This window comes from Nomia melanderi, chromosome 7 (genome assembly GCF_051020985.1).
Source record: "Nomia melanderi isolate GNS246 chromosome 7, iyNomMela1, whole genome shotgun sequence".
Classification (NCBI taxonomy): domain Eukaryota; kingdom Metazoa; phylum Arthropoda; class Insecta; order Hymenoptera; family Halictidae; genus Nomia; species Nomia melanderi.
This window is the reverse complement of record NC_135005.1, coordinates 10,037,158-10,057,490: the sequence shown is the minus strand read 5'-3', so window position 1 is coordinate 10,057,490 and position 20,333 is coordinate 10,037,158. Positions and strand designations below refer to the sequence as shown.

Here is a 20,333-nt window from a genome sequence, read left to right as displayed (position 1 = left end):
TAGTGGTGTAGTCGTATTTACATATAAAAACGAAAATTTTATGTGGTGCTCAAAACGAACCTTGTTAAACACACTGATTAATTTCGTATTAATAATTGCAGTCACAGGAGTCGAATCCTGAACCGGCCTCCCCCGGCAAAACACCAGGCGGAGCCTCCCCTTGACCCTTGAAGATGTTACTGTAGGATGTCTTCAAATAATTTACGTGGCCTTGCAGTGATCTTATACGACCTTGGGCCTGTTCAAACGCTTCGTTGAGATTATTTATTTGACCCTGCATCTTTTGCCTAATCTATAAATGATCAAGTGGAAAATCAGTTGACAACCAAGAAAGTAAGTCTTAAACATTAAGTTGTACATTGCTAATTTCTAAACAAATTAAATTTACCTCATCCCTGTCCTTTTGCGCAGCTCTCGCAGTGGCTCTGCATTGAGCCAACTGCCTCTCCATATCTGCTATCTGACTTTGCATCGATCTTCTCACAGTATCACATCTCTCTTTCGTTCTCGCCACTTGTCTTGCCGAGTCTTCTCGAACCTTTAAAGAAAGAGCACATAAAAAATTATTTTCTACTTCATAAGGACGGAAATACAACATCATACCTGATCGAGCATCGCCGTTAGCTGAGTAATCTCATGCATCTTCTCATCGATGCGTTTCTGCAACTGCGCTTCGTGCTCTTCGAATCTGGCAAGCGTGTTCTTCATACGTTCATTCTCATGCCGCAATTCCGAGTTCTTTTTCTCCAGTTCCTCGAATCGCCCTGTGCCACTTCCTCTTTCCTCCTGTTAAGTATAACTCATGAGTTAGAAGCTGTACATAATTGTAGAATGTTTCTTATGAATAGTATTTGATGAATCATGAACTGTACAAAGGTTCAACAAATTTTAATCAAGTAAATTATTTTATAATACTGGAAGACAATAACCTGAAGAGTCTGATATTCGGCGCGCAGAACATCCAACTGATTTTGCAATGTTTGCGCCTTATCTTTGTACCCTATAAGATCCCGCGATAGATCCTCGCAATTTCGCTCAGCGACCAACCGCATCTGTTGCGCTTCCTGCAGCTTCACCTGCGTCTGCTTTAATAGATCCGGCAATGGCGCGAGCTCGGCAAGTTTCTCTTGAAATTGATTCTATGAAGAGAACAATCGAATGTATATACGCAAATGGACGTCTAGAATCTATTGCGCACCTTGACCCGACCAATTTCTAAGGTCACATTTTCGTTCATTCGCGCGTTATCCATTTCCATGAGATCAAGCTGCCGCCGTTGTTCCTCCACTTGTTGTTGCGCCTGTCGTTTCAGTTATCATTTTCATACATGCCTGTAGCACACCATTAAAATAACACGTATCAACAAGAAAGACCTGTAAGTATTTATTGCGATAATCTTCGAGCTGGGCGGCTTGATCTTGGATCAGCGATCGCAGTTCTTCCAGTTCGTCTTGCGACTCCCGGAAACGTTGTTTGACTACTATTAATTGTTGTTCGTGTTCGATCATTTGTTCCTTGAAACCTGTCATTGGTTTCAACGTTTAGATATTAGCAATTACAACTTTCGACTCGAATGAAGTGCAAGGTCACCTTCATATTTATCTTTCTCAGCCTCGATCGCTTTTAGACGTTCTTGAGCATCTACTAGTTTGATGTCTAATTTTTCTCTTTCTTCAATTGCTTCGCGCGTTTGCTGCTTCAGTTTCTCGGCATCTGTTCTTAAACACGAAACCTCGCATAATTTGTTTTTGTAATCATCCTGAAGACGTGCGTACTGTTCGCGAAGGTCGCGCAGCTGTTGCTGAGGACACGTGCTAGCGCCCTTTCATTAAATATTCGGTTTAATACACGTTAAAAAATTTCGCAGAAAGTTATAGTCTTACCATAGGCGCAGTCACGCAAGGGCCGGTGCAAGTTGAAGAAGGCGCGGGCGGCATCTGTGCCTGATCGAAAACATATCATTTTATGGAGATGAAGAGAAACTTGAGCTAAACGAAAAATTAAAAAAAAAAGGGATCTTATTGCAGCTCGTGTCATATAGTATACTACTAATCTAATAAATGTCTACATTATACTGTACATAATTTAAGGTACTAATTTTATATAAAATCTTATATGAAATAATCATATTTAGAATGTAACGGAAGTTGTAAAGTTTCAGTTATAAATTACGCACAGGATAATGCTACCTTGTTGTATGGTCGAAAAAAAACAATTTAGATTTTTTCTAAAATATGTTTATTTCATACAAAATTTTTTTGTAACATTACTTGGGTGAACAATTATCTGAATCCATTGACTATCATCGACTTTGATCAACGGCAACATAATTTTTACGACTATCGATGTAACTGTGAAATAGCTTGTTCTGTGGATTCACGTGATCAAGTTGATCAAGATATTGTACGGATACCTTGGGAAGAGGTATGGAAGGCGATGGTAGAATTGGAACAGGCGGTGCGTAAGGTGGCGATCCGGAAGTTTGATGGGACATGGACGAAGGAGGTGGACAGCAACCGCAAGGTGCACAAGGACCGGTGCATTTCAGCAACTTACGTTGCTGTTCTAATTGCTGGCGTTCCCGTTGCACATTGGCAAGTTCTATCTGCATGTTACGCACTTCGCATTCCATGTTGCCCAGTTGCTGTTCCTAAAACCATTCTGAAGCTGCACAGTGAGCCAAGAAAGTATTGACATACTTTATTCCTTTATGATAACTTCACATCAAAGACTAATATTTTGTTTTCAATCCTCTAAGTGCATCCCATTAAAGCAGAGTTAAATTATGTTTTTTTTTGGGTGTACTAGTTGTTTATTATTGCTGGCATAAGATGCAAGCTGATGCTCTAATTCTTCAGGACACATTCCTCTAGGTGGTTGCGGTGGACATGGTTGCTTGGCAGCAGCAGGACTCCGACAGCACATTTCGCTGATTTGTGAAGAAGCACTACTTGCAACTAAAGCACCTGTCCTTGACGCGCCACCTGCGAGTCTGGGTGAATCTATAGACACATGCCAGTTTTTAATTAGTATAAAAGAAACAATACTGTGTAAATGAACATAACTCACCAGCACTGTTCAAAAACGTTTGACTATTTCTTCTTACTGTAAAATTTAGTAGATTAAGAAAATTGTATTTTTAATATTGTAAGTTGAAGTATCGTTCGGTATCTATTTACCGCACAAGGAATTGCCGTATGGTGTCGATGTGTCAGTCTGTAGACAGCACTTGCACGGACAATAGTCGTCGTCCTGTTGTACCGTTGTGGTGTACGAAAACGACCGATAAGGAGATGGGCTTGATCTTGGAGACTGATTTCCACCTGGACAAGGGTAACAGCAAGGACTGGTGATACGTTGATTCAAGCAAGCTATTTGTCGGGTCAATTCCGTGTTTTCCTTCACGACTATTCGCATTTCAGCTTGCAGCCCGCATACCTTCCTCTGAAGACTCTCAACAGCGGTGTCTTTCTCCAATAATGCTTCCTCTAATTTGTATCTACGCATCGAATGTATTCATCATGATCATTTGACTGATGTGGACACATAATTTTGCTAAAGTCTACGCTTTCGTTGTCAGGGTAAACCGATACGATTTTCATGTATTTTTCCTCACGATTCTCTATTATTTCTCATCTCATATCGGGTGTTTAAAATAGAAAGACTGTAAATGCGAGAAACTTACTTGCCGCCTTCGAGCTGAGCATTCTCTAGTACTAATTTCTCTTGCATGGTTAAAGATTCGGTTAATTTGCCTGTCAGATTTTTCAAAGATCTATCCTTTCCCCTCTTCTTGCTGTCCGCCACAACGATTTTTGGAATTTCATCTTCCGTATGCCCGCAGACAATTACTCTAGGTAGTCTAAACGAATGGCAAGATAGAATAGCTTATAATTTTTCGAAATAACAATTTTATGACGCACTTGTCTTCGGGATAATCTATTTGAGGTAAATCAAAGAGATCCTCTGGCTTTGGTGCTTTATCTTCTACCGGGTCTTCTACTATCCTGCTAGTTTTCGAATGCGGGTACGGCAGCATGTCAAACATTTTACTGAAAGTGAGGCTCGAGAAATCAGTCAGACCCAATGTCCTCTGCAGCTGTCGCGTTATTTCTTCGATTTCTGCCAGTTTTGTCATTACTTCTTCCTGCTTAGTCTTAAGTAGCAGCGTGTCCTCTTCTGACAATTCTTTTTTCTACAAACCATGTTGGAAACAGAGCTAAAAGCAATCTTTCGAAATTCGACAGCTTTTTAGAGCTTCATTTTTTGGACAATTACTTCCGTGAGTGTAACAATTTCGAGCTTTAATTCTTCAATCTCTTTCATGATAGCGGCGCAACGCTCGTCAGCTTTCTTCATCTCTTCCAATGCAGCAGGATCGGTCAACAGTGACGAGCTCAACACAGAGTCCCGTCGACCGCCAGGTTTCATGGGAGCACCTAGATAAAGAATTAAAATTATTAATATAATATTAATATTATATATAATATTATTATTAGAAATTGTTAATATTATTATACCTTCACCAACGCCAGGAGGAAGTGGAAAATCCGGAGGTTGCACTGAGAGTACATCTGAATCTTTGACATCCTGAACTTCCAATTCGGCCTCTTTTTCCGTAACTTCTTCGTTGCCTTCTGCTTCGAGGTCGACTTCAGGTTCGGGTTCAGATTCAGGTTCTTTCTCCATTGTATTCTCTACTTCGTTTTCAGCCATGCTGAGATTAAATCAATTTAGTAATCAAATGATTTAACATTATGAAATCTTAATTAAATAGCTTACATTGGTGATTCTTCTTTCACAGTGGTTGGACTTATAATTTTTGTCAATTCAGTCAAATCAACGCCAGGCTGCTCTTTGACCGCTTCCGGTTTATTTTTATGATAGTCATAAGTCTACAGAACATTTAATGTTAATCATTTAGGGACTATTAAATATAAATATTTTATTGTAGTTAGAATATATTGCACAATAATAAGTATATTGAGAGATTAAGAATCATTAGTTTAAACTATAAAGAAACTTCTTTAAAACTCTGTAAAATTTATCATTTGAAATCATATGAAAATCATTCCCGATAATAATAGCATCACACCTGTTTGAGAATGTGTGGTTCGAGGTCAGATTCTTGTTGCAACAGCAGAAATTCCACCAAGTTTTTTGTATTTTTGAGATTTCCCGATTCAAACGGAGGAATCTCTTGATGGCATTCGACCGCCAATGAGTATACCTCAGGTAAATTCAGAGGCTTCTTTAAATCGAACAAAGATTCCAACGAACCAAATGCATCTCTCTTCAAAACCGATTGGTTACTGTATTTCGCGGCTTTTATTTGTAATTTCGGACCCGACCGCTGCAAACGGCGATGATTTAGGTCGTGAAGATTTTTTCTTTTAACAGAAGAACTTTGAAGGAAGGATGACGGTAAACTTGCTGAACGGGATGCGTTCCACGTGCACGGTCGTTGCTTCTAAAATCATTATTTAAAATGTTCTATTTATGTATACATTGTGAACTTGGATGTACATTAAAATTTGTTTAGGTTAACATATAAGAGTAAGAATTACACGAAAATTTCTTTCTTTCATTATGAACATTATAAAGTTAACAATAGTATTGTAATCTCATCACATTCTTAGTCCCTACAACTTTCTGGAAACGAAACAAAATTGAACTATCCAAAAATTCCTGGCAAAAATCATTTTGCTTTATATATATTAATACAATTACAATGTTGTAAAAACAATAACAGACATTTTACCTTCATTATTTTACCTTCGAAACAACACCGTTGCATCAAACAACGACGAAATTTCTTCCGGTACTACCGCAAGTTAGGAAATGATATTATTTTCCTCTCGTCTACTTGATGAGGAATCGGTGTTGATATCGAGATAGCGTCGAACGATTTCCCAGTTTTCTTATTCGAAATCGTATTTTTATATGATTTTTGTACTATAATATAGATTCGTATTAATTATTAAGAAACTTTCCGAAAGTATAAAAACATTTTTTTAAATGAATGTGTCACTTACTTAGGGAAACCTTCAATTTCTTCAAATAAGCATATTAAGCATGCTTCATTTATTTTTGTATTTGATTACGAGTTATTAATGTGTGTACATGTTTTTCCTGTATCAAAATTTTAACAAGAAAAAATAAGATTTTAAAATCCAGAAAATATTTAAATGAATTAGCAAGTAATTAAGGAAATTTTTTTAACGTTTTAGATAACTGATAATTAGTACATGTCATATTACACATGTGTATTGGATTTGATAATAATGCTTACGTCGTTCAGTGGTACAAGCTAAATAACCTAGAAGAATGTTTTTTTTTCTCCTTTTTTAAGTAAAATGAGGCAATATATCCTATTATTTAGTTAATTGTAATAAATTACACTATTTTACATGTCGTAAGAAACTTCATAGTTTTAAGAAGGTAAGGACAAGCATCAAGAGAAGTCTGTGATATAAATACATCAAATTAAGACATAAAAATTTATGGAAATAAATTGATAGTAAATATAAACAATAGTGTAAGTAGTACATTTATTGTATAAGACGTGAATGTAGGGTTTTGAACGGATTAACATATTACTTTCGTTCGGAAAAGGTCATGCGAAAATTCCATTGTGTGTAAACAACTTTGTTGTTGTCAACGACATACCATTTTCATTGCACAGAAAGAAAGATATTGGTGTCTTTTCCTTAAAGAAGAAATCTAATCAATTTACAAACCGTACATTTTTTGTCAAATTTATACGTATATATTGTGTTTTACATTTTTATAAAATGGAGGTTATGGAGATCAGTAAGTGTTCACAATAAACCAGTTATGCGTAGAATTTATAACAAAATATCGTGATTGTACTGTCAGTATGTCTACAAATGTCTATAAATATACATAGAAATTATTAAACTACCTTTATATAATTTTATGTTATAAAATCTTAAGTATTGTAAATAATTTCTGTGGTACAAGTTTTAATGATTTTAAATATAAACAAGAAATTTAAAGTACAAATTTAATATTTTTATAATTTTTCATTGAATACTATAGGTGAAGAAGCACCTCAAATGGAAGGAACAGAAGAAGATCGTTCTGAAGAATCTGATAACAATGAAAATGCCAATGACAACGATAATGCCGATAATAATGATAATGCTGATAATAATGCAGAGATTGAAGTCGAACCAGAAGACACAAGTAAGTTATTTCATATTTAATATGTATATATTAGCTTAGTATAGCCTACTATCAATATATAATATAAATCTGGTGCTATAGAAGATGACGAATCAAAGGCAAAGAAAGCAAAAGAAGAAATTATAGATGAGTCTGATGTTGATTCTGATCAATCTTGCCCTATATGTATGGACCTATGGACTAGTTCAGGAGAGCATCGTTTGTGTTGTTTACGCTGCGGACATTTATTTGGATATAGTTGCATTTTAAGGTGGCTACAAACTTCTTGTACTAGTGCAAATCGTCGTTGCCCTCAATGCAATAGAAAAGCTGCTGCTAAAGATATTAGAATGCTGTATGCCAAGAAATTAACATCCATAGATACTGCTGAATTAAATCAATTGAAAGAACAATTAAATAATGTTACAGCTGAAAAAAATCGCGTAGAAATGGAGTTATCAAAGTACATGCTTAGACAAAAATTATTTGAGCAACAAGTAGTTAGTATGCAAAACCGTATATCTGAATTAGAAAGTCGGCAATCAGAAATAAGTGTGCATTCCAGTCAGAGTATTACTAAACATGCGATTAAAAAGTTTCATTTAGATCGATCCATAGAAATATGTAAGGATGGCGGTTGTCGAGTATTGGACTACAATCCATGGCATGGATTCCTAGCTGTCTCTCAGAAATCAGTAAATACATTATTTTCGGGTTATGGGATTAAAAAAATCGATGCCGACAAATTTCAACCACGTCAATTTATTTTTCTACATTCGCAAGCTATAAGGGACATTACATTTAATACAACCCAGCAGTCAATATTGCTTAGTGTCGGTTTTGATAAGTGCGCGAAATTAATGGACATTCAAAATCATTTTATCATGCATACTTATCAAACAGATTTTCCATTGTGGAGTTGTTGTTGGTCAGGTGATAATTCAAATATATTTTTCGCGGGTGCACAAAACGGATCTATAACACAATTCGATATCAGACAAACTTCTGGAGCCATAGAAACTTTAGATAGTCCAGGCGACAGATCGCCTGTAGTTTCTCTGGCGACAGTACCCTCTAATCCTGGAAGTGGCATCAGTCGAGGAGGATTCATTGCATGTCGTTTAAATACATGTTATGCGTATGAACAGAAAGAGTCGAAATATATACCTAAACAAATATTTCTTGAAGGACCATTTGTATCTGTATGTTATGATGAAAAAAATAATCATGCTTTAATATCTTCCCGTCCAAATGCAAGACAACCTCATGCTAGACACATAGTATGTACCATAGAAAAGGGTAACGACGAATCGACCATTTGTAATGTTGTACACACGTTCCATGCTGGTAATTCTCAGCAATTATTATCTCGACCATGTTACGTGAACATTGAGAATGATACGTTAGTTGCTGCACATCAAGAATCCACAAGCTGCATATCTTTGTGGAGTATGTCTACTGGAAAACAAGTGAATACTCTACCTGTGTCTGACCCTGTTATCGATATGTGTGCAGTTGACATTAATAGTAATTTATTTTTATCAACACTTTCTGCAAAAAAAGTTAGGATTTATAGTCATGGATAAGAATCAACATAGCATAGAAATCATAATTTAATAAAAACAATCTGACTGCCAGTATTGAATTCTTTAATGCATTTTGTAATCTAAAGTCTGAATAATATCTCTCTGCATGAAAGATGTGATAGAAACTGATGTACATAGTTAAAAATGAAAGTTTGTTACAAGTACAGTTTGGGTCTTTTATTATTGATAGTACAAAAGTTCTCTCTGTATGCATATGTGTGTGTGCGTGCGTGTAATTTAAACTGAGGACAGTAAAAATAAATTTACAAGTTACCATTCTATAATAATACACATCTGCACTGAGTATTTTTTTATGACTACTGCAAACAATATTTAAAAATAAGATAATAATAAAAATAAGTATATTTATATATAAATGTAAGTAATGTAATTTATAATAACTTTAAAAATGTACTGAACTTAAGATTAACATGTATATATTTTTTAATAGATAATTGTTATTCATATAGTAAAAATCAATATGTTAAAAGGGAACTTTTGTATAAGCATTTTCAATGCTAGTACTGAAAAAGTTATTTATTAATATTTTTGAAATATTAAATTACATTTGAAATGTTTAAAGATTGTATTTAATTATTTTCACAAATCAACCCATGTATACCTATTAATTTAAAATGGGTAATTCTAAATCAAACTTTAACTAGAATTCATTATCTATTAACACATCTGTAACACAGCCTCCATATAAATTATAAAAAGATGTAAAAGAAAATTATAATACTTTTTCTTTAACACTGCCAGAAACATGATACTATTTAGTTATATTTTTAAAAAATCTATGTAACATGTATGGAATTAATATGCATAATGCTGTACAAATAGTGTTTTAAACAAGTTTGAAATGTATCCTACATGTGCTGGTATTTTATTGTTTAGTTTATGGATCATCATAATTTCTCCTTAAATTATTTATAAACCAGTAGTTCTTCACAAACCATACAATTTTATAAATACTGTTACATATATATCAAATATAAAACTGTATTTTCTGAAATTTTCAAACTGAAAGTTCAATGTGACTTGCAAAACAATGTTTTTTAAAGTTTTTGTATTGTTATGTTTATTATGATCAGTTGCAAGTCAAATAATGCGAGAGTGTAATTTGCTTTTTAAACATGGAATGTACATCTCCAGTTTCTATACAGAACTGATATAATAAAGTATAGAGCACTAAATTATAATTGATCACTGAAGATGTACAAATTTAAATATTAATAATACAGCATTTATGTTTAAGATTCTTTTTACAAAGTTTATGTAACGCTAACTATTTGTTGTCTATTTCAATAATGTACAATCAGATTTAATTAACTTCTAAGTGATGTAAAGAAAATTATAAAATTTATAATCAAGTTACAAAATAATAACTATTTTCCTATTGATATAAAAGGACATAATGCATAGACACTTGTCTACAAACACAGAAAAATACTAAATACTGCGCTATGCAAAAATTATTTACGTCTTTACTAATATTTGAAAAAAGAAAACGAATGAACCCATTTATGAAATGTAACTTTGTAAATAAAAGGAAAGGCCAATGAAAGATGTAAAAATATAATTATTTATACAAAGAGATTTAATGAATGTTTAACACGTAAATCTATCTTTTTCCCGTTAAAAAAAATCTTGATAAATGCATTATTTCTTCCTTGTAACAATAAAAAATTTCGTTGCTTAAATAACATTATTTAAAATTTTAATAAACGAAAGATGAAATTTTACTTGATGAGATTTGACTTTAAACTGTGGCTATCAAGTTGGACTTAACAGATTTTATTAATTACTGTTGTTCATGCCTATCTTACAAGTTAAATAAATGACTATTATTTCAAGGATATTAAATCAATTTCCCGTGAATGTTTTTTTTCCATTGAAATATTGTCGTTACAAGTGCTGAATTTGATTATGAAACTGCTATGGTATCAATACTTGGGTGTGGTATTACAGAAGTTTTGTAATGACAAAATGAGCAGTGCTTTTATATGACAGATTAACTATACAGTTATCACTAACTGAAAAGCTGCTCAGTGGCACGTTCCAAATCCCAATTATAAGAGGATAAAGCAACTCTTGCATTGTGTTCCTCAATTCCCATATCTGTTAGTCGCCTTATTTTGTCATCTAAATCAGGCATCTTTGCTGGTCCTACAATTATTTCATTTATTAGACTAAAATATTTATCAATGTTTAAAGAGCATATATACTTACCACCTGCATATACAAACGTCCAATGTTTGGCAGTTTGACGGAACATTTCTGGATGTTCCTTATATTGTTTGGCTACTACTGCATCTTGCGGATCATCCGGCTCCGCCGCAGCTAATAAAGCTTGCAATGACAACAGTACTGTACGTAAAGTCATAGCAGCAGCCCTTCAATGGAATATTTTAAATACTATATATATTTATACTATCAGAACAATAATTACAGTTTATACAATGTAGTTACGTACCATTGATCTTTCAATATATCCAAACAAATGGCACCTGTTACCGAAGATATATTAGGGTGCCATATTTTTGTTATAAATCGCACCTACAAGAAAAATTAAATATTTAGTGATACATAGTATTTATTCCATAAAAGACGTATAGATCTATACTAATTTATTACACTTTACATGTAATTAATAAATAATGAAAGTATTATGAAAAAAACTTAATTATACATCAAATGTTTCTAATTATTGCAATATTGTAACATTTGAAACATACTATGATATTATGTAAATAACATTAGATAAAAAATAGTTGCAAACATAGTCCACTTTAGAACAGAAAACTTGGAAATTGCTTTGTCATGTTTTAGGTTATATTAATCCTCCTTAATTTTATGCAGTGCAAAACTGATTCTTTATCATTAACATATATTAATCATATTGACTTACAAAGTGCTTACTTTAGGAGGATTGAAGGGATATGTCTCGGGAACTTTAATCTCGAGTACAAAATTACCTCCTTCATACGGTGTATCTGGTGGACCAGCAATCTCACCTTTTAATTCAGTATAACTATCATTTACTAATTCAACCTTTATCGCACATTTTGCAACCTGCAACACAATTCACAACAATTATTAGTACATAAAATATTTTCTTAAGAAGTTTGTTTATTATATATTCAATTTGACTCTGATCTTTTTTAATAAGAACTCATATTACTGAATATATCAATAATTTCCATAACACAAAATTCATCTGATATAAACAATTGAAACTAAAGATCCATGAAATTATGTGATTACTTCATTATACATATTTCATATACATTATATATTTTCTTGAAATGTTTATCATTTGATATATTAGTGAAGAAGTTTTTATCATAAATTATAAAGAATTGTATTTTTTTCAAAATGTGTACAGAATATAACCACTGACCTATTGACACCAACAATTGATAAGAAAAGTGACGTACTGTTTCATAGTGATAATTGAGAAAATGATCATAATATGAAGATTGTGACATATTGACGCAACGTGTGTATGTATAAACATGTGAAAACATTAATATCAAAACATATGTAGAGTGCATACAAAATGGATCTCCTAGACCAACGTAAGACCAAACAAGTATGCCAGTGCTCCCAGAAACTGAATTATAATGGTACGTACCATTCGAAACAAAGATTTAATAAAAATAGAAGAGGAAAGAGATGGCTAACAACAAAATTAAATAGAAATCAAAATTCGTGCCGATACGCACAATTAAATTATCTTTTAATTCATTGAAGTATCTCTGTAATGTGCAGGCAAGCTATGTACAGTCATATTTCTTCTTAACTGAAAATAATGAATACAAAAATTCGTTTAACGTAATACAATACACGCGTCCTTTCGGTATATTCAAATAACAATTTTTAAATTAAATGACAGTCGAAAATACCATACAACAGGTGCCTACGCTTTGTTCGCGGTGATTTTATCAGCCAATGAATTGCGATACATTTTTATCACGCCATACAAATTTCTTCGGGACAATATCATACAATCAAAAAATATTGTTAAGTGAATTGAATGTTTCCATTTGACGAAAGACTAATCGTATTTCTTAAAATCGTGCGAAGCTAATATTTACTCACCTCTTCGCTTTTTATAACCTCTTTAAATTCGCGTTTGATTCTCTGCGCCGCAATGTTCGCCATAGCTCCCGTATCGGTGAGACGGTCAGCACACTGTCATCGTCATTCAAATAGATTAACGAAGTTCTCTGAGAGCGTCAACGTGCGCGAACTTTTCAGGTAATCGTACTCGAATTTGCTCTCTCTTTCTACTCAGAAAAACGATCGTTCTAACTCGTGCTCTATGCCAAAATCTCCGCTCACGGACACATCCAATTTATCATTCAATCACCGCCGGCGCCACATTGATGGAACAAGTTGTCTGTCACCCGCTCGTGTTCACCCTTTTGAATTTCGTCTACGTTCACGTCGTTGTTATAACGGCGCCAAATTGCAAATATTAAATATTAATATTCCAAAAGACTTCGGTTATCTATAGAATTTAAAACAAAAATTTTACATAAATACATACAAAAAAAAGACTGCATAAAAATCCTCAATACGTTTAAGGAAAACTTAATTACATTTTTATTTTCGTATAGCGTAGAAAAATATAATAATGTAATAGAATACTAAATTGTTATCATCAAATGTTACAGAAAATAACCAACGGTTAATTAAATCTACTATATGCGTGCATTTTAAAAAATATAATTTGAACTTTTACTTCATTTCAAAATTGACTGTTGATAACGCTGGCAAATGTGTGATTAAGTGTTGCTCTGATCATGACAAACGTAATTGATGTTACTTATGGAGGTACTATAAATTTTCCTCGTATTGCCAAATTAGCTTGTTTATTTCACTGTGTTATTTAGCCAATAACGAATAAAAAACATATGATAAGAAATACGTTTACGCGGTCACAGAGGACTCTTCTAGACGCATTATGCTCGACATTTAGTGGGCGGAACATAGTAGTACGTCACATCCGGTTTCAGAAATGCTCTCTGATTGGATAGTTTCTCCGTGGTTTCTGTTTTAGTGATGCCTGTGTCCCAGCCAGTGCGTGCCAAGAGTTTGTTACGCGCAAACTTAGAAAATTCTCGCGGACGTCTTTTGCAAAGCAGAATGCCAAACATCAAAGTCTTTAGTGGCACGTCGCATCCGGATTTGGCTCAGCGTATCGTCGACAGGCTCGGTATAGACATTGGAAAAGTTGTCACCAAGAAATTTAGCAACCTCGAAACATGGTAATGGTCGCATTCACCGCTATAACCACGTTATTGTCATTGCCTTAAACTAAGCCTTCGACCACGTGTCATCTGATATTTCATTTATATCCTTTCTTTCTACTATATTTTTTCCCGATGGATAGAGTATTTGAAGCATTTTGGCGTTATACTGTTAATATTCTCGTTAATTTATCATCCCTACCAGTGTACAAACAACCCCATCGCGCTAGGCCGGTTTCCCCGTATACTGATAAACCGCGACGTTTAAGCTGAAGGTCAACTAGTACAATTATTAATACATGATTCCAATGAATTCTAACGTTAATGAATCTTTATGAGTATCACGACACGATGTTGAAGAGCATATCTCGCACGTAACTCGAATAGAAATGTTTAACTGCCACATCATAATTTGATGTTTTATTTCTTTCCATTATGTAGTACATTTTTTATTGAAAGTATAAGAAACAAAGACCAATTTACAGCTTGTAAAGTAATTACTTAATAAAATATACTATTGGGTACATAAAATATATATTTAACCATAAGTAGATTAAAAATATAAATTAAATATAAATAAATTTTGAAATCTATTTATATACGTGCAGTTTCGAATTAATTATACTTTTGTGTAATATTTATTATTTAGTTTTATAATTTAGTTATAAATATTTCATTATAAATAATTTAATTATAAATATTTTTATTTGGAATTAAATTGTACTACAGTGTGGAAATAGGAGAATCCGTTCGAGGAGAAGATGTGTACATTGTACAAAGTGGAAGTGGAGAAGTAAATGACAATTTGATGGAACTGTTGATTATGATCAATGCATGTAAAATTGCTTCAGCATCACGTGTAACAGCAGTGATTCCCTGTTTCCCATACGCGAGACAAGATAAGAAGGATAAGGTAAGCTGCTTTATAAAGTATTAAACCTAATATATATTATTGTATTATTTTGATCTAATACAATATAATCATAAAAACTTAACAGAATAATTTGTTAAAATTAATATAATTACAATTGTATTAGTTATGATCTTACAGTTTTATCCTTTACATGGTACCTTTTAGCGCGCGCGCGCGCACGCACATACACACACGCACGCGCGCACACACACATGCACACACACGCACACACGTATGTACTTTTACCACAATGTAGTAAAATAATTATTAAAATGTTGTGCCTGGGAATTTCTATTATTTTCAATTTGATGGTCAGGAAAAGTTTGTATGTAAATGAATATCATACTTGAATCGTGTCATAGTCTTTTATTGTTATTACAGTTGATGTAACTTACATGTGTTATCTGTTTTAATATAAATGCCTATATATGTATTCATCTATATGTACATGTATTCACACATTTATATATATTTTCTTTTATCATTTAATATTATGCTATTTAAAAATATATATATATATATATATATACATATAAATTTTTCCAATTAACTTAATAAGAAAATTTAATACTGTTATGAAACAAAAAAAAAGAATGATAATATACTGCAGTGTTATTCTATAACATAATTGAGAAACTGTGAGAATATAAAAGACTTGTAAAATTAAACAACTGGTAGATAAAAACTGTGCTTCAGTACTTGATATTCTAGGTATTCAATAGTCCTGCATTGATATATGCTTTTAATTAATACATCAGACTCTCGATTTACACGAATATCCGTTCTACTTGGATTCGTTTTATGTGAATGAAAAATTCAGAATGTAAAAGAATATTTTATTTGGTGTTACTAAATTCAGATTGTGTATAGAAACTACCGCCTAAAAAAGAAATTCACGTAAAGAAAATCCCGTGTAAATCCAAGGTCAGCTGTACAATTTAACTGCTTTCTATATGTAAATGAAATGGCTATTTATAAAAAAAACAATAATACAATTGAAATTTTTATAAAATAGTATAATTGGCCTCTAATCTAGATTTGTAATTCGTATTCATATTACATGGCCATATCTTTTTGTAATTTTATCTTTCTCGTGTATTCATCTGTTTAAATAAATGTCTTTGACACAATATTCATATTCTGTGTATACTGCAAAAATTCAATAATACTGATAGATTATAATTTAATTAATTTTTGTCTGTAAACATATCTGATTAAAATGTGAGTATCTCTGGATATAGATGGGTATAACGTTTAAGAAGAAGTTAATTTTTTTTTTTTTTTTATATGATATCTTCACAGGGCGGTGATGGAGGTGACAACTCAAATTCTAAGAATCAAATTGTCATGAAGTCAAACGAGTGGAAGTTCAGGGTAACTTGTAGCGGTCTTTTTATGCTCTGTTTACTGTTTTATATAGCTTTTGCAACAGATCTATGGAGCAATATCATTTTTGGAACGCAAAACATGATTTTTCATCATCACATAAAATATGCTTGCAACTTTCTTGCTTATTTCATTGGGATATACCATATGATACAATTAAATTATACAATATTCATTGTGTCCTGTATAATAGATATTATTTCTATAAAAAGTAGCTAACAAATATTAATATAAGAACCAACTTGGAAATTATATTATGTAAGAAGTAACACGCAATTCTACAGTGGGATCAGTTTGACTGTTGTATTTATTGAAATGATAATATAGTATAGCATGCACACAGAAAATTATGGGTACTCATCATACTGCAAAAATTAACTGTACATTTAAAAAAGTTTTAAGAAACCATTCTAAAAATTTGGAAATCAATTTTCAACATGAAAAATGTTTCAGTCATTCGCGTATATGCATGAATTAATAATTGGTAAACAGTAATGTCAGTTAATTCATACATCTAATATTATTGCAGTGCTTCATTTTATATTTTACATGTAAAAGAAACTATGAATTATAATGAAACATCTTGAAATTCTGGACAGTACTTTTTATTTCTTTTAAAGAGCAACATTGATCTCTAGTATTGAAAATCAAATTACTGAAGCAGTAAACAATAAATACATTATAAGCTGAAGCATTGCGTCTGGTAAATAATCTGGGGTTATCAGAAGTTTGATAACCCATTTGAACATTGCAAAATCAGTATTCATCGAGGGGGGCCTTAAGTGCGTTGATATTGTAAGACCTACATCACTGCATACTGAATATGTTTTGTTCTATTAAATTTGTCAATTAAACGAATTATTATTATGATTCATATAAAATATTATTTACCGCATGATACAATATTTTAAAAAGATAAATATAGGAAAAATAATGAATTTTATGAAGATTTAATAGAGCATGCAATACTACCAAGATAATGCAATTACGTTGTAAATATACATTAAATATTTACAAATAAAATAATATAAACCCTGGCTTTAGACAAGCAATTTTCAAATAAATTTTCAAATACAACATAGTTTTCTAATTAATTGTATTATAAGACTATTAAAAATATGTCTTCTTAATAAAAGATTTGTAATACATGGTATTCAATTTCTGAATAGTTGGGTATTTTCAGGATTTTGTGCCCGACCTCTCTACAGTGAGTATAAGAGCAATTAGATTGTCGAGTGAAGCGTTTGTAACTATAACTCGATGAACAATTCGATTTGTAATATCACTTTTTAGTTTCTTACAGAATTTTCTTTGTAGGACTAACAAAACTTATAATTGTTGCTGTATGGCACAATGGTACCCCCATGAATGAATGAATGAATGAAATATTTGGTCAAAGCGTATTGATATTTGAATGAGAGGGCAAAATATTAATATAATAGCATTATATATATATTTTTAATAATTCATGTACATATAACGGGGTACACAACTGTATGTTATATGGGTACTAATTATTATGTTGCTAAAAATGTTATTGTCCAAACATACTAATAAAAAATTTGCCTATCTAATTAACAGAATAGTGCTTTGGCAACAGAAAATTGTGATTGTGTCGCCTTATTAATAGTATGCGAAGCCAATTAAATGATTTGTGAACACAATTTTTTTTTAAGGTGTTAACGTTAGTCGGCTTTTGTGAAGTTTATGCTCTCAACAGACAAGTTGGTTAAAATGATCTAATTGAAGTAATTTCCCTGAGCACAATGCATTTATTCTGTGCACTTTATTTTGTTATAAGATTTATCTATAATTATTTATTAATCTGTTTGTTATTTCCTTTGTCATAATTTTAACTTGCAAGAAGATATATTTATTCTATTATTCCATATATCCTAAAATCTCCTTACATAAAATTTAAGAATCAAAATGCACTGTGTTCCATTTTCCGTTTATAAGTTTGATTTCTGCTTTACTTATAGTTTTTGTTGAGTCTAACTGGGGTGCATTTGCAACGTACTGTTTTTCTTTTAATTTTTCTTACGTACACATGTACAATCTACTTATAACAAATATTTTTTGAATATAGCCATTGTATTCATATTTTGTCCCCTCTAAAGACTTAATTCTTCGAATTTTGTTCTTTGATGTGTCTTCTTTATAGACAATGTATTGGGTTTTACTTTATTTCTTGATTTATAATTTTTCTGCAATGTTACAAATATTTTTTAACAGCAATTTTTTTCAAATTGCAGGATCAATTTCCAGTTGCAAATGGACTTGAGAGACTCGCATAAATTTATGAAATTGAAATCTTCAATTATTTGTTTTCCAGAGTCGAGCACCTATTTCTGCAAAATTGGTAGCAAATATGCTCTCGGTAGCAGGAGCTGATCACATCATTACAATGGATTTGCATGCTAGTCAAATTCAAGGATTTTTCGACATTCCAGTTGACAACTTATTTGCTGAACCTGCAGTGTTAAAATGGATTAAGGAAAATATTGTTGAATGGCGGAATAGTATTATCGTTTCTCCGGATGCGGGTGGTGCTAAAAGGTACACCAAAATTTACAATTCTCATAAATAAATGTATTAACGGATTTTCGTTTGATCAGGGTAACGTCCATCGCTGATCGATTAAACGTTGAGTTTGCGCTTATACATAAAGAAAGGAAGAAAGCAAATGAAGTTGCCAGTATGGTATTAGTTGGAGATGTAAAAGATAGAGTTGCCATCCTAGTAGATGACATGGCTGATACTTGTGGCACTATTTGTCACGCAGCAGAAAAACTGCTGGAGGCCGGTGCTACAAAAGTTTATGCTATTTTGACACATGGTATTTTCAGTGGTCCAGCAATAAGCAGAATTAATAATGCATGTTTCGAAGCTGTTGTAGTAACAAATACTATTCCTCAAGATGGTCATATGAAAGATTGTCCAAAAATACAGGTAAGATAGATGATGACTAACAAAAGAAACGTGTATTTTTTAATAATAGGGGTTTTCAGTGGAATATATAATTCATATCTCTTTTAGTGCATTGATGTATCAATGATGTTTGCCGAAGCTGTAAGACGGACTCACAATGGTGAATCTGTATCGTACCTGTTTTCAAATGTACCGTATTAGACACAAATCTCCTAAAAATGTACTCTATGAAACTGTGTAAGGAGAGCGTATTCCTTTCAAATGTGTTTACTGTTATTCATAGTTTAGTTTAAAATAATTTGCCCACAGCAAAAGTCTTGAAATAGGTACTAGTGTTATTTCTTTGAATTGTGAATCATATGTTCTCCTTTTTCTTTTTGTTTGTTTTTGATAGATGTGTGTAGGGAATAAGAGATTAGATAGATAAAATGTACAATCCATCTTGATCAGAAGTAAGTTGATAATTAATAGTTATAAACAAGAATCCTCAGAATGAAATTGTTTGAAAATAATTAAATTTTCGCTAGGCTGGTACTTAAAGTGCTAAATACATTATTACCTGGTTTAGAGTATAATTTGAATGATACTCGAGACGTTAAAAATGAAATACATCTATTATCGTGATGTGAACTGACGTTACATTCGTCCTGAGTAAATAATTCAGGATAGAAAGTATTTCCATGGATGTACCTGGACATTCATGCAAAATAATTGCGCCATTAGAGGCATATCTCATTTTTACAAATATGTGCAAACAGTTTGCAATATTAAATTTTTCACATGATAATATAAAATGTCGATAAGACTAGCTTTTTACAATTCTAATATGATGTGGTATTATATTTTAATACATCGTATCTATTACAGCGTATTCAATAGAAAAATAATGTTGAGAAAACGTATCTTTTTTCGAGTATCTTTTACTACCATAATTTGTTAAGGAAACAAAAATATGCTATTTGTACAAACATGTTTCTATTACAGAATATACTCTGTCTTCATTTAACAGAGAAATCCGACTTTACAGTCACCTACTCAGTTAGCTTTGGACCAATATAATATGGAAATATA

The 20,333-nt window shown here is 32.2% G+C and overlaps 4 protein-coding genes across 8 annotated transcripts; 2 read left to right on the top strand and 2 right to left on the bottom strand.

Annotated features, from left to right (window-relative positions):
• Positions 1-65: 65 nt before the first annotated feature.
• Positions 66-6,184, bottom strand: LOC116433151 (uncharacterized). Its single transcript, XM_031990934.2, has 20 exons — positions 6,036-6,184; positions 5,762-5,955; positions 5,096-5,470; positions 4,783-4,895; positions 4,521-4,717; positions 4,279-4,439; positions 3,924-4,195; positions 3,686-3,862; positions 3,180-3,499; positions 3,070-3,105; positions 2,806-3,002; positions 2,414-2,650; positions 1,884-1,937; positions 1,591-1,822; positions 1,374-1,522; positions 1,199-1,300; positions 930-1,139; positions 604-786; positions 389-538; positions 66-292 (listed from the first exon to the last, which is right to left on the bottom strand). The coding sequence occupies exons 2-20, from the start codon at positions 5,795-5,797 to the stop codon at positions 89-91; spliced, it is 3,405 nt and encodes a 1,134-aa protein (XP_031846794.1). The 5' UTR covers positions 5,798-5,955; positions 6,036-6,184; the 3' UTR covers positions 66-88.
• A 21-nt stretch (positions 6,185-6,205) lies between these two features.
• On the top strand, positions 6,206-9,356 carry Rfwd3 (ring finger and WD repeat domain 3). 3 transcript variants are annotated; one of them, XM_031990928.2, is made up of 3 exons: positions 6,206-6,538; positions 7,063-7,209; positions 7,291-9,356. In XM_031990928.2, exons 2-3 carry the CDS (start codon positions 7,080-7,082, stop codon positions 8,772-8,774), a joined length of 1,614 nt encoding a protein of 537 aa, XP_031846788.1. In that variant the 5' UTR covers positions 6,206-6,538; positions 7,063-7,079; the 3' UTR covers positions 8,775-9,356. The 3 variants fall into 3 exon arrangements, with proteins under 3 accessions (XP_031846788.1, XP_031846787.1, XP_031846786.1); XM_031990927.2 differs by having other exon boundaries at positions 6,214-6,441; XM_031990926.2 differs by lacking the exon at positions 6,206-6,538 and adding an exon at positions 6,590-6,813.
• On the bottom strand, positions 9,284-13,702 carry Ubc4 (ubiquitin conjugating enzyme 4). The gene is made up of 6 exons (XM_031990932.2): positions 13,525-13,702; positions 12,879-13,290; positions 11,697-11,849; positions 11,251-11,333; positions 11,007-11,170; positions 9,284-10,943 (listed from the first exon to the last, which is right to left on the bottom strand). The coding sequence occupies exons 2-6, from the start codon at positions 12,939-12,941 to the stop codon at positions 10,807-10,809; spliced, it is 600 nt and encodes a 199-aa protein (XP_031846792.1). The 5' UTR covers positions 12,942-13,290; positions 13,525-13,702; the 3' UTR covers positions 9,284-10,806.
• Positions 12,240-19,714, top strand: Prps (phosphoribosyl pyrophosphate synthetase). 3 transcript variants are annotated; one of them, XM_031990929.2, is made up of 7 exons: positions 12,240-12,403; positions 13,843-14,050; positions 14,762-14,945; positions 17,515-17,538; positions 18,667-18,890; positions 18,950-19,283; positions 19,371-19,714. In XM_031990929.2, exons 1-7 carry the CDS (start codon positions 12,337-12,339, stop codon positions 19,461-19,463), a joined length of 1,134 nt encoding a protein of 377 aa, XP_031846789.1. In that variant the 5' UTR covers positions 12,240-12,336; the 3' UTR covers positions 19,464-19,714. The 3 variants fall into 3 exon arrangements, with proteins under 3 accessions (XP_031846789.1, XP_076225179.1, XP_031846790.1); XM_076369064.1 differs by lacking the exon at positions 17,515-17,538 and adding an exon at positions 16,248-16,319; XM_031990930.2 differs by lacking the exon at positions 17,515-17,538.
• Positions 19,715-20,333: the final 619 nt, after the last annotated feature.